The sequence below is a fragment of the Rhyacophila brunnea genome, unplaced genomic scaffold (assembly GCF_057557595.1).
Source record: "Rhyacophila brunnea isolate RB1 unplaced genomic scaffold, BYU_Rbru_1.0 scaffold_8, whole genome shotgun sequence".
In the NCBI taxonomy this organism is placed as follows: domain Eukaryota; kingdom Metazoa; phylum Arthropoda; class Insecta; order Trichoptera; family Rhyacophilidae; genus Rhyacophila; species Rhyacophila brunnea.
In genome coordinates this window covers 5775900-5794339 of record NW_028233350.1, presented here as the reverse complement: position 1 = coordinate 5794339, position 18440 = coordinate 5775900, and the positions used below count along the sequence as shown (strand labels likewise).

The following is an 18440-nucleotide window of genomic DNA, read 5'->3' as shown; positions in this document are numbered from 1 at the left end:
TTTTTGTCTGCACAGTATGGTAGCGTCATGGCAGAGTGGTTGCCATATTTTGTGGGTTTGAAGCAGTGGTGCACAAGCTTTTTGAAAGAAGGGCCAATGTATCCATTTTATAATTTTACACAGACCGCAAAGGGTAAAAGTGTTGAAAAATAATAATATATTACTAGCTGAGCCAGCTGGCTCTCGCCAGTCTGTCTCGCTAGGTCTTGCAGACAGCTTTTCGTAATAGTGACATGGTGTTGGATTTTAATATAATTGTAAAGTATGCATAGACGGCGCCATAGTTTTCCCTTCGGGATGGATTTTCATTCACGTCAGACAGTTTGACATTTCGCTGATTTGTCAGTTTTACGATTTGCATGTCGTCACTGCTATACAAATTTGGAGTCATATGCGTAGTCTATTCTGGAGTCTGGCCTTCACAATATCGTCTGACACCACTTCAGGCTGCTAGGCCTAGCAGAACAGCTGGCAATCGCCGATTGCTACCAATGACATTTTAATTTTAATTCAATATATGTGTAGGTATGTGCATTTAAATATGATAAATAATTATACATCTCATTCATTCGAATATACAGCAATATTATGTGATTATCATAAAAAGCGGTCCATTATATCCAAATATTAATTTCTTTCGGGTCCCATTTACATAATAAAAAAAGGTTAGCAGCATAAAAAACAAATTTAAATATTGTTTTGTTTATTTGTCTATAAAAAATAAATGTCTGCAGCCATAGACTAATATTTAAAAAATCAAATTTTGAATTTAAAATGAACCTTAACCAATATAGTTTCCCAGTGCGGGACATTCATATTGAGACAAATGTTAATAAATAATAAAGCAATACATATTATATCTGAGAGGAATAGACCAATTCTGATAAAAACAGGAATTTATAAAACCTAAAAATGTGGAATCTGCTTAAAGAGGCCTTCATCCAGCAGTGGATTGATACAGGTTGATGAAGATAATGACGATATATAAAAATCACAAATTTAAAAAAAATATAGCAGTTTATATGACTAAGAAGAGTAGAGTTAGGTTGGGATAACCTTCAACCAGCAGTGTATTGATCTTGGTTGATGATGATAATGACGATATTATGAATGGGTAAATATAATATCAGCAATTTTGATAAATATAGCAATTCATATGACCGACAGAAATTCAAACAACTTAGAGAGGCCTTCGTCCACCGGTGGATTGATTCAGGCTCATCATGATAATGGAAATATAAATGGATAGATATATTATAATATCACCGATTTTGATAAATAAAGCAATTCAAATGACAGAAAGGAGTAGAATCAGGCATGGGAGGCCTTTATTCAGCAGTGGATGGGTTAAGGTCAATGATGATAAGGATGATAGAAATAGGTATAATATCACAAATTCGTTAAACCGATAGTCGTATAATCACGTTGCGGAACCCTTCATCCAGCAGTGGATTGATGATGATGAATTCAAGACTGTCAAGAATACAATCAACGTAGAGAAGCCGTCATCCAGCAGTGGATTTATTAAGGCTCGTGATAACAATGGCATTATAAATATAGATAGGTAGATAGTATAATATCACTGATTTTGATAAATATAATAATTCATGTGTAAGTAAGGAGTAGAATAAGGCTGAGGAGGCCTTCATCCAGCAGTGGATAGGTCCAGATTGATGATGATAAGGATGATAAAAATAGGTAGATATTATACAATATCACAAATTTTGTTAACTATAACAATTCGTATAAATTTCTTTCATTGTTTGCAATGGCAACTTACGAGTAATATGACTATATCTATGGAAATTAGTAGCCTAGGTAATTATTCAATAAAAAAATAGTGCGTAAACAGCCACAAAGAAGTATTTAAAAAAAAATCAAATTTGTTATTAATTAATAGAAAACTCATCTTACAATAAAAATGTCTTGATTGAAATTGATTAGTTAACATGCTAATAGAAATGTCACATTTTTTCGATTAATTCTGCAAATTCTAAATTTGAATTCAGACACGTCAAATGAACTTGTTTTGCGAAAGAAAACAAATGACAATCTAAGTCTATTAGTTTGACAGATAAAAAGCAGTGACATGGTTTTAGATTATATTTTCGTAGTAATTAGTGAGGAAAGATGTATTTATTTCTAGTTAAAACTCAATAGTGCGCCAATGTGCTACTTACAGATTTGAATAGATTTGTGGAATATTAATTTAGATTTCGGTTATATAGAAAGTATTAAGTGACAATATAATCAATTTGCGGTAGATAGACAGTAAAGTAGCGAAAATGTATGGTGACGGATGTAAAACGCGATTTAAAAATGATTTTATCTGTGATTGTGTCGAGTTTTATCAGAATGTGCCCGATTCAAATGTAAGTAGATTTGGGACTCCAAAAATTGGAGTGAATTCCTTTAATAATCAACAAAGTGGTATTTAAATAAAAAAGTTTACGTATTTTCCAAAATCTCTTAGGATAATAATATATAGGAGATACTAGATGAGATGTACATTTTGTGGGTAGAAAATTAATTCAGACACGATTAATTTGATAGAAAACAATAAAAGTACATACAGAGCTTTATACACGCACTATACATATAAACACACCTATTAATATCTTTAAGAACTCACGTGTATATAGGAGTCTTTCATTCGGGTACTTTGAGGCTGAATTATTCTTTTTATTTTTTCCCCGATAGATCCTCCGATGCGGACCGTAGGATTTATAAAATTTTATTACAAACGAATTTGCGAATTTTTAAGTCCAGTTGACTAATAGGCTGAAGGTCGAAGGTTAGGTGGTCTAGTGCTCCAGAGAAGTTGTCTGCTGCAGGCAGACAGTTTAAATTGGTGTTAGAATGAATGAATAACAATGAGATATCAGTTTTTATTATTTAGCTATTGAGGTTTATCAAATTTTCATGTGACGCTAATGATACAATGTGTGCTTATTGTTTTTTATTTGTAAATCCTATTAGATTTTGACAACATGGCAAAGTGTAGTAATACGATACATCATGCATCCAAAGTTTAGGCAGTAAATGGATAAGGTACTCTTTTATTATATACGAGTATTTTTAGAAATCTGTTAGTTACTTAGGTACCTAATAATTAATATTAAGAGTAAGGTTCGCATGCATTGCTTCAGAGTGGCACATTAAACAAAATTAAAAGAGTATAATATGAAGGGAGGAACTAAACTAATATTACTTTTCAGAATAGATTCTGTGTTACATTTTGTTATGTAGAATCTCCAATTTAATTATGTATATCTTATTGAAGATTTTAATATGATGCATTTGGAATCAAGTAAGACCTGCAACGACGCACGCAAATTGCAGTATCACGTGTCTGAGCGTCAAAACAGTCAGGAGAGGCCGTATTAAAATCATCACTCCCTGAGGGTTCACATCCTGGGATAATTAACTGTCTGAATACGACACAGCACGTTAATAATCACTTTTTGATTGGAGTTTAGCGATAGGTTAGAATAGTCCTGCTTTCGAAACATGTCTGTGTGGGGTTTTACCTATAAATGAAATAAAAGTCAATACAAAGTTATTGTTTGTAATGTCATAGACTGCCATGCAGAACCGTACTTAGAAGTGTTAGTCCTTAAAATAGGCATCTATATTCAGGTGGCGGCGACGTCAGAGATTGTGGTGAATTTTTTGTGTGTGCGCCTGATACATAATAATTTGTATGGCGCAAGAACACTGGCGGGTGACAGGAATTCTTGGAGGTGCTGTGAGGTGTCCATATATGGCCGATGAAGATATATTTGATGTCTTTTCAAACTATGGGGTCAGAATGTTACATTCTCAATTTTGGTGAATTATTAGTTAAATAATAAAAATATCAGTTAATTCTTCTATGTTTGCCATGTTTTATATATTTTATAATAGTTTTATATACCTATTATTGTCTCAAAGTCCATTCTTTCTCATTTAATGTAGGTATTTAATAAAATCTGCAATTAATATAATACAAATATTTTAAACATCTTTTAGGGTAAATATGAAGAGGCGATAAGCCAGAAACTACAAGCGCTTGAGATCTATGAAATGAAATTGAAACCAGACGATCCAAAACTCGCCGACGTCAAAAAAAGTTTGGCCATCACTTACCATAATCAGGTACTAACAATTATTATTATTGTACATTGACCTTAGATTGTCATCAAATAAAATAAGGATATTAGTAAACTTTTTTGTTCTCAATTGCTGGAGTTAGGTCTCACTATTTGCGGTCATATATGAATGACACTGTCTTTCCAGTGTTGTTGTGATTTTCCAACTGACTTAATATCCACTTTTCATGTCTGCGTGAGAGTTTACCTAAACATCTAAAATTTTTAGGTCGAAATCTTGGCCATTTTGCAATACCTTATCATTTAATGTAGGTATTTAAAAAATCTGCAATTAATAAAATACAAATATTTTAAACATCTTTTATGGTAAATATGAAGAGGCGGTAGTCCTCTATCTACAAGCGCTTGAGATCTATGAAATGAAATTGAAACCAGACGATCCAAAACTTGCCGAGATCAAACATGAATTGGGCAAAACTTACCATAGACAGGTACTAACAATAATTATTATAGTACATTGATCTTAGATTGTCGTCAAATACGACGTACGTAATGTCGACGTCAAAAAAAGTTTGGCCATCACTTACCATAATCAGGTACTAACAATTATTATTATTGTACATTGACCTTAGATTGTCATCAAATAAAATAAGGATATTAGTAAACTTTTTTGTTCTCAATTGCTGGAGTTAGGTCTCACTATTTGCGGTCATATATGAATGACACTGTCTTTCCAGTGTTGTTGTGATTTTCTAACTGACTTAATATCCACTTTTCATGTCTGCGTGAGAGTTTACCTTAACGTCTAAAATTTTTAGGTCGAAGTCTTGGCCATTTTGCAATGAATTATCATTTAATGTAGGTATTCAAAAAAATCTGCAATTAATATAATACAAATATTTTAAACATCTTTTAGGGTAAATGTGAAGAGGCGGTAGTCCTCTATCTACAAGCGCTTGAGATCTATGAAATGAAATTGAAACCAGACGATCCAAAACTTGCCGAGATCAAACATGAATTGGGCAAAACTTACCATAGACAGGTACTAACAATAATTATTATTGTACATTGATCTTAGATTGTCGTCAAAATAAGGATATTAGGAAACTTATTTGTTCTCAATTGCTGGAGTTAGGTCTCACTATTTGCGGTCATATATGAATGACACTGTCTTTACAGTGTTGTTGTGATTTTCCCACAAAATTAATATCCACTTTTCATGTCTGCGTGAGAGTTTACCTTAACGTCTTACATTTTTAGGTCGAAGTCTTGGCCATTTTGCAATGAATTATCATTAAATGTAGGTATTCAAGAAAATCTGCAATTAATATAATACAAATATTTTAAACATCTTTTAGGGTAAATATGAAGAGGCGATAAGCCAGAAACTACAAGCGCTTGAGATCTATGAAATGAAATTGAAACCAGACGATCCAAAACTCGCCGACGTCAAAAAAAATTTGGGCATCACTTACCATAATCAGGTACTAACAATTATTATTATTGTACATTGACCTTAGATTGTCATCAAATAAAATAAGGATATTAGTAAACTTTTTTGTTCTCAATTGCTGGAGTTAGGTCTCACTATTTGCGGTCATATATGAATGACACTGTCTTTCCAGTGTTGTTGTGATTTTCCAACTGACTTAATATCCACTTTTCATGTCTGCGTGAGAGTTTACCTAAACATCTAAAATTTTTAGGTCGAAATCTTGGCCATTTTGCAATACCTTATCATTTAATGTAGGTATTTAAAAAATCTGCAATTAATAAAATACAAATATTTTAAACATCTTTTATGGTAAATATGAAGAGGCGGTAGTCCTCTATCTACAAGCGCTTGAGATCTATGAAATGAAATTGAAACCAGACGATCCAAAACTTGCCGAGATCAAACATGAATTGGGCAAAACTTACCAAAGACAGGTACTTACAATAATTATTATTGTACATTGATCTTAGATTGTCGTCAAATAAAATAAGGATATTAGGAAACTTATTTGTTCTCAATTGCTGGAGTTAGGTCTCACTATTTGCGGTCGTATATGAATGACCATATATGGCCGATGAAGATATATTTGATGTCTTTTCAAACTATGGGGTCAGAATGTTACATTCTCAATTTTGGTGAATTATTAGTTAAATAATAAAAATATCAGTTAATTCTTCTATGTTTGCCATGTTTTATATATTTTATAATAGTTTTATATACCTATTATTGTCTCAAAGTCCATTCTTTCTCATTTAATGTAGGTATAAAAAAAATCTACAATAAATATATTACAAATATTTAAAACATCTTTTAGGATAAATATAAAGAGGCGGTACCCCTCTTTCTACAAGCGCTTGAGATCTACGAAGTGAAATTGAAACCAGACGATCCAAAACTTGCCGAGATCAAACGTGAATTGGGCATCGCTTACCATAGTCAGGTACTAACAATAATTATTATTGTACATATATCTTAGATTGTCGTCAAATAAAATAAGGATATTAGAAAACTTTTTTGTTCTCAATTGCTGGAGTTAGGTCTCACTATTTGCGGTCATATATGAATGACACTGTCTTTCCAGTGTTATTATGATTTTCCCACAAAATTAACATCCACTTTTCATGTCTGCGTGAGCGTTTACCTAAACGTCTTAAATTTTTAGGTCGAAGTCTTGGCCATTTTGCAATGAATTATCATTTAATGTAGGTATTCAAAAAAATCTGCAATTAATATAATACAAATATTTTTAACATCTTTTAGGGTAAATTTGAAGAGGCGATAGTCCTCTATCTACAAGCGCTTGAGATCTATGAAATGAAATTGAAACCAGACGATCCAAAACTCGCTGACATCATACATAGTTTGGGCATCACTTACCATAGACATGTACTAACAATAATTATTATTGTACATTGATCTTAGATTGTCGTCAAATAAAATAAGGATATTAGGAAACTTTTTTGTTCTCAATTGCTGGAGTTAGGTCTCACTATTTGCGGTCATATATGAATGACACTGTCTTTACAGTGTTGTTGTGATTTTCCCACAAAATTAATATCCACTTTTCATGTCTGCGTGAGAGTTTACCTTAACGTCTTAAATTTTTAGGTCGAAGTCTTGGCCATTTTGCAATGAATTATCATTTAATGTAGGTATTCAAAAAAATCTGCAATTAATATAATACAAATATTTTAAACATCTTTTAGGGTAAATTTGAAGAGGCGGTAGTCCTCTATCTACAAGCGCTTGAGATCTATGAAATGAAATTGAAACCAGACGATCCAAAACTCGCTGACATCATACATTGTTTGGGCATCACTTACCATAGACAGGTACTAACAATAATTATTATTGTACATTGATCTTAGATTGTCGTCAAATAAAATAAGGATATTAGGAGACTTATTTGTTCTCAATTGCTGGAGTTAGGTCTCACTATTTGCGGTCATATATGAATGACACTGTCTTTACAGTGTTGTTGTGATTTTCCCACAAAATTAATATCCACTTTTCATGTCTGCGTGAGAGTTTACCTTAACGTCTTAAATTTTTAGGTCGAAGTCTTGGCCATTTTGCAATGAATTATCATTTAATGTAGGTATTCAAAAAAATCTGCAATTAATATAATACAAATATTTTAAACATCTTTTAGGGTAAATATGAAGAGGCGGTAGTCCTCTATCTACAAACGCTTGAGATCTATGAAATGAAATTGAAACCAGACGATCCAAAACTCGCCGACATCAAAAAAAGTTTGGGCATCACTTACCATGAACAGGTACTAACAATTATTATTATTGTACATTGATCTTAGATTGTCGTCAAATAAAATAAGGATATTAGGAAACTTTTTTGTTCTCAATTGCTGGAGTTAGGTCTCACTATTTGCGGTCATATATGAATGACACTGTCTTTACAGTGTTGTTGTGATTTTCCCACAAAATTAATATCCACTTTTCATGTCTGCGTGAGAGTTTACCTTAACGTCTTAAATTTTTAGGTCGAAGTCTTAGCCATTTTGCAATGAATTATCATTTAATGTAGGTATTCAAAAAAATCTGCAATTAATATAATACAAATATTTTAAACATCTTTTAGGGTAAATTTGAAGAGGCGGTAGTCCTCTATCTACAAGCGCTTGAGATCTATGAAATGAAATTGAAACCAGACGATCCAAAACTCGCTGACATCATACATTCTTTAGGCATCACTTACCATAGACAGGTACTAACAATAATCATTATTGTACATTGATCTTAGATTGTCGTCAAATAAAATAAGGATATTAGGAAACTTTTTTGTTCTCAATTGCTGGAGTTAGGTCTCACTATTTGCGGTCATATATGAATGACACTGTCTTTCCAGTGTTGTTGTGATTTTCCAACTGACTTAATATCCACTTTTCATGTCTGCGTGAGAGTTTACCTTAACGTCTTAAATTTTTAGGTCGAAGTCTTGGCCATTTTGCAATGAATTATCATTTAATGTAGGTATTCAAAAAAATCTGCAATTAATATAATACAAATATTTTAAACATCTTTTAGGGTAAATATGAAGAGGCGGTAGTCCTCTATCTACAAGCGCTTGAGATCTATGAAATGAAATTGAAACCAGACGATCCAAAACTCGCCGACGTCAAAAAAAGTTTGGGCATCACTTACCATGAACAGGTACTAACAATTATTATTATTGTACATTGATCTTAGATTGTCGTCAAATAAAATAAGGATATTAGGAAACTTTTTTGTTCTCAATTGCTGGAGTTAGGTCTCACTATTTGCGGTCATATATGAATGACACTGTCTTTCCAGTGTTGTTGTGATTTTCCAACTGACTTAATATCCACTTTTCATGTCTGCGTGAGAGTTTACCTTAACGTCTTAAATTTTTAGGTCGAAGTCTTGGCCATTTTGCAATGAATTTTCATTTAATGTAGGTATTCAAAAAAATCTGCAATTAATATAATACAAATATTTTAAACATCTTTTAGGGTAAATATGAAGAGGCGGTAGTCCTCTATCTACAAGCGCTTGAGATCTATGAAATGAAATTGAAACCAGACGATCCAAAACTCGCCGACGTCAAAAAAAGTGTGGGCATCACTTACCATGAACAGGTACTAACAATTATTATTATTGTACATTGACCTTAGATTGTTATCAAATAAAATAAGGATATTAGTAAACTTTTTTGTTCTCAATTGCTGGAATTAGGTCTCAATATTTGCGGTCATATATGAATGACACTGTCTTTCCAGTGTTTTTATGATTTTCCCACAAAATTATTATCCACTTTTCATGTCTGCGTGAGCGTTTACCTAAACGTCTTAAATTTTTAGGTCGAAGTCTTGGCCATTTTGCAATGAATTATCATTTAATGTAGGTATTCAAAAAAATCTGCAATCAATATAATACAAATATTTTAAACATCTTTTAGGGTAAATTTGAAGAGGCGGTAGTCCTCTATCTACAAGCGCTTGAGATCTATGAAATGAAATTGAAACCAGACGATCCAAAACTCGCTGACATCATACATTGTTTGGGCATCACTTACGATAGACAGGTACTAACAATAATTATTATTGTACATTGATCTTAGATTGTCGTCAAATAAAATAAGGATATTAGGAAACTTTTTTGTTCTCAATTGCTGGAGTTAGGTCTCACTATTTGCGGTCATATATGAATGACACTGTCTTTACAGTGTTGTTGTGATTTTCCCACAAAATTAATATCCACTTTTCATGTCTGCGTGAGAGTTTACCTTAACGTCTTAAATTTTTAGGTCGAAGTCTTGGCCATTTTGCAATGAATTATCATTTAATGTAGGTATTCAAAAAAATCTGCAATTAATATAATACAAATATTCTAAACATCTTTTAGGGTAAATATGAAGAGGCGGTAGTCCTCTATCTACAAGCGCTTGAGATCTATGAAATGAAATTGAAACCAGACGATCCAAAACTCGCCGACGTCAAAAAAAGTTTGGGCATCACTTACCATGAACAGGTACTAACAATTATTATTATTGTATATTGATCTTAGATTGTCGTCAAATAAAATAAGGATATTAGGAAACTTTTTTGTTCTCAATTGCTGGAGGTAGGTCTCACTATTTGCGGTCATATATGAATGACACTGTCTTTACAGTGTTGTTGTGATTTTCCCACAAAATTAATATCCACTTTTCATGTCTGCGTGAGAGTTTACCTTAACGTCTTAAATTTTTAGGTCGAAGTCTTGGCCATTTTGCAATGAATTATCATTTAATGTAGGTATTCAACGATAGATATCCTCAAAAAAGCAGAGAAGGATGCAAATGAAGTACTTGCACAATTGTTCACAGCCTGCATATGCAAAGAGGATGTCCCAGAGGTATGGAAAAATGCCAGCATTGTCATTCTTCACAAAAAAGGTGACAGAGAAGACCTAGCAAATTATCGTCCAATAAGTCTACTCCCTATTCTCTACAAGACGTTCAAAAAAATTCTCTCAAACCGTCTGCAAAATGTACTAGACGAGAACCAACCGAGAGAACAAGCCGGATTTAGAGGAGGATACAGCACTATGGACCATATCCAAGTCGTCAGAGAAATCATAGAGCGGTACCAGGAATACAAACTGCCACTATGCATGGGTTTTATAGACTATGAGAAGGCGTTTGATTCGATAAAGAAATGTTCCAGACTCGACGCACTCAGAAAACAAGGAATCCCTGGACGCTATATAAATATTTTCAATAATATATACAGTAGCGCACTAGCATCTGTAAATCTCCATAAACCATCGCGCAGATTTCCTATCAGCAAAGGAGTCCGACAAGGTGATACAATCTCACCTAAACTATTTACAGCTACCCTTGAAGACTTATTCAGGCAACTTGACTGGAATGACAAAGGGATCGCCATAAATGGAGAATACCTGAGTCATCTGCGCTTTGCCGATGACATAGTAATTTTCTCGCAAGACTCAAAAGACCTCCAAAGCAGAATGCAGGAACTCGCTGAAGTAAGCAACAAAGTAGGTTTGAAAATAAATGTAACAAAGACGAAAGTCATGTTCAACTGCTTTGCAGGACAAAAAGAGATCCTCATCAATGGCACTCAGCTCGAACAGGTGAAAAGCTACATCTATCTGGGACAACAAGTATCTATAGATGGATGTATATTTGATGAAATTGTTCGCAGAGTAAAGCTAGGCTGGAGTGTTTTTGGCCGCCTGAATAATGTCTTCAAAAGTGACCTTCCACTGTGCCTAAAGCGCAAAGTGTTCAACCAGTGTGTGCTTCCCGTGATGACATATGCGTGTGAAACATGGACCCTAAGTAAAAAAGAGATCCAGAAACTTAGAGTAGCACAACGTGGTATGGAGAGGTGCATGCTGGGCATAACGCGAAAGGACAAAAAAAGGAATGAGTGGATAAGGAAGCAGACAAGGGTTTGCGATGTAATAGAGTTTATTAAAAGCCTTAAATGGAGATGGGCTGGACACATAGCTCGAAGAAGAGACAATCGTTGGACAAATCTAGTCATCCAGTGGTATCCAAGAAGTACAAAACGTCCACAAGGTAGATCTAGAGGCCGCTGGATCGATGAAATGATAAAGTTCTGCGGAAGTACGTGGCAACGCAATAAACAGGACGGAGAGAAGTGGAAGCAACTTGAAGAGGCCTTCATCCAGCAGTGGATAGATTCAGGCTGATGATGATGATGTAGGTATTCAAAAAAATCTGCAATTAATATAATACAAATATTTTAAACATCTTTTAGGGTAAATATGAAGAGGCGGTAGTCCTCTATCTACAAGCGCTTGAGATCTATGAAATGAAATTGAAACCAGACGATCCAAATCTCGCCGACATAAAAAAAAGTTTGGCCATCACTTACCATCATCAGGTACTAACAATTATTATTATTGTACATTGACCTTAGATTGTCATCAAATAAAATAAGGAGATTAGTAAACTTTTTTGTTCTCAATTGCTGGAGTTAGGTCTCACTATTTGCGGTCATATATGAATGACACTGTCTTTCCAGTGTTGTTATGATTTTCCCACAAAATTAATATCCACTTTTCATGCCTGCGTGAGAGTTTACCTTAACGTCTTAAATTTTTAGGTCGAAGTCTTGGCCATTTTGCAATACCTTATCATTTAATGTAGGTATTTAAAAAATCTGCAATTAATATAATACAAATATTTTAAACATCTTTTAGGGTAAATATGAAGAGGCGTTAAGCCAGGAACGACAAGCGCTTGAGATCTATGAAATGAAATTGAAACCAGACGATCCAAAACTCGCCGACATCAAACATAGATTGGGCATCGCTTACCATAGACAGGTACTAACAATAATCATTATTGTACATTGATCTTAGATTGTCGTCAAATAAAATAAGGATATTAGGAAACTTTTTTGTTCTCAATTGCTGGAGTTAGGTCTCACTATTTGCGGTCATATATGAATGACACTGTCTTTACAGTGTTGTTGTGATTTTCCCACAAAATTAATATCCACTTTTCATGTCTGCGTGAGAGTTTACCTTAACGTCTTAAATTTTTAGGTCGAAGTCTTGGCCATTTTGCAATGAATTATCATTTAATGTAGGTATTCAAAAAAATCTGCAATTAATATAATACAAATATTTTAAACATCTTTTAGGGTAAATATGAAGAGGCGGTAGTCCTCTATCTACAAGCGCTTGAGATCTATGAAATGAAATTGAAACCAGACGATCCAAAACTCGCCGACGTCAAAAAAAGTTTGGGCATCACTTACCATGAACAGGTACTAACAATTATTATTATTGTACATTGATCTTAGATTGTCGTCAAATAAAATAAGGATATTAGGAAACTTTTTTGTTCTCAATTGCTGGAGTTAGGTCTCACTATTTGCGGTCATATATGAATGACACTGTCTTTCCAGTGTTGTTGTGATTTTCCAACTGACTTAATATCCACTTTTCATGTCTGCGTGAGAGTTTACCTTAACGTCTTAAATTTTTAGGTCGAAGTCTTGGCCATTTTGCTATGAATTATCATTTAATGTAGGTATTCAAAAAAATCTGCAATTAATATAATACAAATATTTTAAACATCTTTCAGGGTAAATATAAAGAGGCGGTAGTCCTCTATCTACTAGCGCTTGAGATCTATGAAATGAAATTGAAACCAGACGATCCAAAAGTCGCTGACATCAAACATAGTTTGGGCATCACTTACCATAGACAGGTACTAACAATAATTATTATTGTACATTGATCTTAGATTGTCGTTAAATAAAATAAGGATATTAGGAAACTTTTTTGTTCTCAATTGCTGGAGTTAGGTCTCACTATTTTCGGTCATCTATGAATGACACTGTTTTTCCAGCGTTGTTGTGATTTTTCCACAAAATTAATATCCACTTTTCATGTCTGCTTGAGAGTTTACCTTAACGTCTTAAATTTTTAGGTCGAAGTCTTGGCCATTTTGCAATGAATTATCATTTAATGTAGGTATTCAAAAAAATCTGCAATTTTAATATAATACAAATATTTTAAACATCTTTTAGAGTAAATATGAAGAGGCGGTAATCCTCTATCTAGACAGACGATCCAAAACTCGCCGACATCAAAAAAAGTTTGGGCAACACTTACTATAATGAGGTACTAACAATAATTATTATTGTACATTGATTTTAGACTGTCGTCAAATAAAATAAGGACATTAGGAAACTTTTTTGTTCTCAATTGCTGGAGTTAGGTCTCACGAATTATTTCAATTTTAAAAGATGCAGTCGATTAATTAATAAACGTTGTTTGATTTGAAAAAAAAACTCAAGTCAAAGTTCTCTGGCGGCCATATCTGCGATTGTGTCAATTTTATAATAAAATGTTCATCCTATGGTAGGTAGTGAATTTACAGAAAGATACAGTAGCCCACAACGAAACCATTTAAAATGCAGTGAATACACCTTTGACTAGGTCGAGCTAAAAAAAATAATGATATATTCTATGTCGTGTTAAGTGTGACTAAGTGAATCTTAAATCTAGCTAGATGGTTCAAACGCTAATTGTCATTAAATGTCATTTATTATTATCTTCAATATGCATGCGGCATTTTTTGGATATTTATTGCGGTGCACTCATGAGGAATACAGAGACTCGGTGGTCCGTGGTGATGGGTATCCACTAAATGAGGAACACAGTTTTTTTTCTGATTCGTCAACCTGACACACTGTTTTACACGAAAAGTCATGATGCCAGCCCTAGAAATGGTCTTGGCCCACAGTAATTACATCTGTAACTTTGTATGCTGAAATAGTGAGTGTGGCGGGCAGCCATAAAGTATGATCGTATAGGTACGCCTAATAATTGAAAGTACCTATTGTTTTAATTATTTACCCCTGATTTCCTAAATAAAAAGAACACGTTAGTACCGGAGACCTTCTCGGCGAGGCTTTCCGAAAATAAAATTGGCACACTCGGCTCTCGTGGTGCATTGCGTAAGGCGCTGGCCATCCACCCGAGAGTTCTGGGTTCGATCCCTGTGAGGACACAATATTTATCTGATTTTCTCAAAGCCTCGGTGTCTGTGATTTTTCAAAATTACTAACAACCACCTTGTACGAAAAAGCAAGGACATGGTGATGAATAATTCTAAAAAAAAACACTGGTTTTCCATCGGATAACCGATTTTCCGAGAAAAAAATCGAAATGCCATACTTTGATTCAACTCAGTACCCTTATAGTTAACATTTTTTATAATAAGCTAGAAAATATATAAACTGTACATGTTTGTATTAAATTTAATTGTAAGTAATCATTTAAAATAAAGATGAATTATTTTTAATAGCAATAACCTATGCAATTTGTTCATTCAATAGGGCAAATTCGAGGATGCGGAAATTCTATACAAACAAGTTTTGACCAGAGCTCACGAACGGGAATGCGGTACAATCGACGGTAAGGAAAACAAATCAAATACATATTATGCTATCCGAGCAAGTGCCTCAGTAGTTAGTGGCGGATTTATATTGCTTATGGCCACGCAATTCAGTGGGTCCCGTGTCCATGGGACCTATTTTTAAATAATTTTATACAGTTAAATTCTATTTAAATTATCATATTACATGATGTCGAAACATACATTGAAGACACGCCCGCGTGTCATGAAATTTGAAATTGGAATATGGAATTGGAATGTAAATTTGCCCTCTTATAACGTTAGAAAATGTTTGGTTTTTTTATTTATCCAGCCAAAAGATAGTAAGCCAAAACGTTGTTTAGATTCATTTGAAAGATTTAATTTTATAATGTTGGCATTTTATAATATATATTTGAAATCATATTGAGCCATTCGGTTAATGAATCTTTATTATTGATGGAGTGTTTCTGAGGTCATGGAATGCTTCCAACTAAATATTATAATCAAGTTGAATTTAACGAGTCATCTTGTAAAAAATCCTAAATTATAATAATTTTATTGTTCTTCTCCGGAAATGCGTACATACTCTTATACAGTTAGTCATATCACAGTTCACTGTGAACTGTTGTACCGGAAATAGATGGCTGTAACATGTAACCATACTTGATACAATATTATACTACAGTAGCGCACCCAGGGGGGGGGGGCAGGGGGCCTTGGCCCCCCCCAAAATATGAAAATCATCAGAATGATTTTACATATTGAAATCGAAAGCCAATAAACTATACCTTGGGCTTAGACAAACAACACGGCAAAAAATGATTTGTAATTCTCCAGTACCCTTTTTAGTAATATTTCTTAGATTTTAATTTCTAATACAAAAATTTCGAAACACTAATGTCAGGTTTTTTTAGAAACCCGTTCCCTAATGAAATTCTCGGTGTCCACCCGAATTCCGGAGTGGTATAGGTCATGGCTGGGGAGGGTTGACAGGTCTAGCCTGGGGGCCCGGGCTGTGGGGGGCCCGGCGTGTCGGGTTGACCAGATAAGTGAGATAAACACATATCATAAATTAGCTTTAATAGTAAAAAAAGTCGCTATTATACTTCATGACTATCAACATTTTAATTTATATAAATGTCCAATATATTTTCTGAATATTATGTGTCGATAGCTCCATTATTAAAGTATATGACGTACTGAAAATCGCCAATAATTCACTGTATAAGTACCCTCAATTTGAACTAAAACACAATTTGAAAAACGTTAATGTAGTGTTTCACACTGCCTTTAATCTAAGCGGTGGATAGGGGGCCCGTCAAATACCCTAGCCCAGTGCCAAATAGAGCCAAATATCAACAGTACAACGATTGAGATTTCTTTTGAGAGCCAAATTTCTTAAACTTAAATTATATACGTAGGTAGTTTAGTAAAAGTCAAAAACACATATCATAAATTAGCTTTAATAGTAAAAAAAGTCGCTATTATACTTCATGACTATCAACATTTTAATTTATATAAATGTCCAATATATTTTCTGATTATTATGTGTCGATAGCTCCATTATTAAAGTATATGACGTACTGAAAATCGCCAATAATTCACTGTATAAGTACCCTCAATTTGAACTAAAACACAATTTGAAAAACGTTAATGTAGTGTTTCACACTGCCTTTAATCTAAGCGGTGGATAGGGGGCCCGTCAAATACCCTAGCCCAGTGCCAATAGAGCCAAATATCAACAGTACAACGATTGAGATTTCTTTTGAGAGCCAAATTTCTTAAACTTAAATTATATACGTAGGTAGTTTAGTAAAAGTCCTAATTAAATTATAGGTAGGTACACTGAATAAAACTGAATATCATACGTAATAATGATCTTATTTATTAATAAAAATTAAATTGTAAGTAAGGTATCCATACAATTGAATCATGATAATGACTGACAATTTCAATGTGAATAATGGCCTTGCATCTCCTTGTAAAGTTTGGGTAAGTCAGGTTCGTATGTTGTTGATTTAATTTTAAGCACGATTCCAGGTTCTCATCAATAAATCGATTTCTCAATTTACTCTTGATTTCCTCTCTTGGAAATCTTTTTACTAACCACAAAACTTGCAATATTAACATTGTTGAAAGATTTTATTCAGTACCTAATTAAATACAGAACTTTATTTTTCTTGACTCTTCTCCTCAGCTGCTTTCTTCCTTGCATCATCGACAGAATATTTAGCGCAAAATTACGAGTTTTTAGTTGTAGTATCTCTCTAAATTATTTGAATGCGTCAATTTTTCCCGACACATAAATACAGGTCGGGAAGCCATTTAAGTTTTGAATAAACGCGAAGTCTCGGTCTACTCAACATTACATTTACGGTTATCCTCTTCCATTTTCTTTGCTTCTTCTTTGTAGTCATGTCAAATATGACAGAGAGCATCTGTGGCAGAGCCGCACTCAAAGGGCCAAAGAGCCGCAGTTTGCCGACCACTGCCCTAGCCTGAGGGTCCGTTTCAGGATGTGGGGGCCATGGTGTAGGTACACCGAGTGCAATAGACAAAAGACCGATAAACGAGATATAAGGCTGTGTTGTATTGAGTAGGTTGTGTATAATTTAAAGGCAATAATACTTTTTTTGTCCATTTTCAATTAATATGTTGGATATACTGGTGAATACTAAAGATAGATTAGATAAACTTAACCAAAGTGGAATTTATCTATTAAGTTGTGACTCTTGTGATGCCAAATATGTTGGACAAACGGGACGATCCTTTAATACTAGGATCAAAGAGCATTTAGCCTGTGCCAAAAATGGTAATGAATCTTCAGCTTTTGGAAATCATTTAAGTTTAAATAATCACTCTTTTAATATCAGTAAAAATTTTAAAATCCTGCATTTGAATGCGAAATCTATAAAATTGGATAAACAGGAAATCCTAGAAATTAATAGGTATAAATTTTTGCCAAATTCTAATTTGTTAAATGATCAATTATATTTTGTGTCTTCTCCATTATTGTACCCTATTTAATATTTGGGATTGTCATAACATAACTTTATATATTGTACATTATTTATTATTTTTATTGAATTCTGACTCATATTTTGGTTGTATTTGTTTTTTATTTCATCTCACTTCAATTGATAATTTTATTTTATTTTTTATAAAAAAAAAAAAAAAATATTGTTAATTTTGACTAATTAGAATTATTTGTTGATATTAATGTTATTGTAAGTGTAGATTGTTTCATATTTTGTGGTTTGTTAATATTTTAAATAATTTGTTTAATGCCTCTGACGTAGTATGAAATATTAATGTCCAACCTCATTAGTTTTAAATTAGTCTGTTATTGGGAAGGTATTATTGGACGGATAATTATTATGTACCTATTGTTATATTATTTCTACCGCTTTGAATTTTGTTTGATAAATATTGTTTTAAAATAAAAA

General features: G+C 33.3%; 3 protein-coding genes and 1 long non-coding RNA gene across 6 annotated transcripts in view; all 4 read left to right on the top strand.

The window, feature by feature from the left end:
• Window positions 1–3703: 3703 nt before the first annotated feature.
• On the top strand, window positions 3704–5702 carry LOC147063847 (uncharacterized). The gene is made up of 5 exons (XM_085959101.1): window positions 3704–3805; window positions 4012–4137; window positions 5008–5133; window positions 5450–5575; window positions 5673–5702. The coding sequence occupies exons 1-5, from the start codon at window positions 3704–3706 to the stop codon at window positions 5700–5702; spliced, it is 510 nt and encodes a 169-aa protein (XP_085815227.1).
• Window positions 5703–5900: 198 nt separating this feature from the next.
• LOC147063846 (uncharacterized) lies at window positions 5901–7221 on the top strand. Its single transcript, XR_015072013.1, has 3 exons — window positions 5901–6020; window positions 6401–6526; window positions 7195–7221. It is a non-coding gene; the product is annotated as an uncharacterized LOC147063846 (long non-coding RNA).
• LOC147063845 (uncharacterized) lies at window positions 7078–9005 on the top strand. Its single transcript, XM_085959100.1, has 5 exons — window positions 7078–7418; window positions 7739–7864; window positions 8185–8310; window positions 8631–8756; window positions 8979–9005. The coding sequence occupies exons 1-5, from the start codon at window positions 7347–7349 to the stop codon at window positions 9003–9005; spliced, it is 477 nt and encodes a 158-aa protein (XP_085815226.1). The 5' UTR covers window positions 7078–7346.
• A 2687-nt stretch (window positions 9006–11692) lies between these two features.
• The window catches only part of LOC147063844 (uncharacterized), a 33969-nt gene continuing 27221 nt past the window's right edge, over window positions 11693–18440 (top strand). For all 3 annotated transcript variants that reach the window (XM_085958915.1, XM_085958914.1, XM_085958916.1), the window contains exons 1-5: window positions 11693–11980; window positions 12300–12425; window positions 12746–12871; window positions 13192–13317; window positions 14954–15032. In XM_085958915.1, the coding sequence (XP_085815041.1) occupies window positions 11909–11980; window positions 12300–12425; window positions 12746–12871; window positions 13192–13317; window positions 14954–15032 (529 nt within the window). In that variant the 5' untranslated portion in view covers window positions 11693–11908. The remainder of the gene's footprint in view (window positions 11981–12299; window positions 12426–12745; window positions 12872–13191; window positions 13318–14953; window positions 15033–18440) is intronic.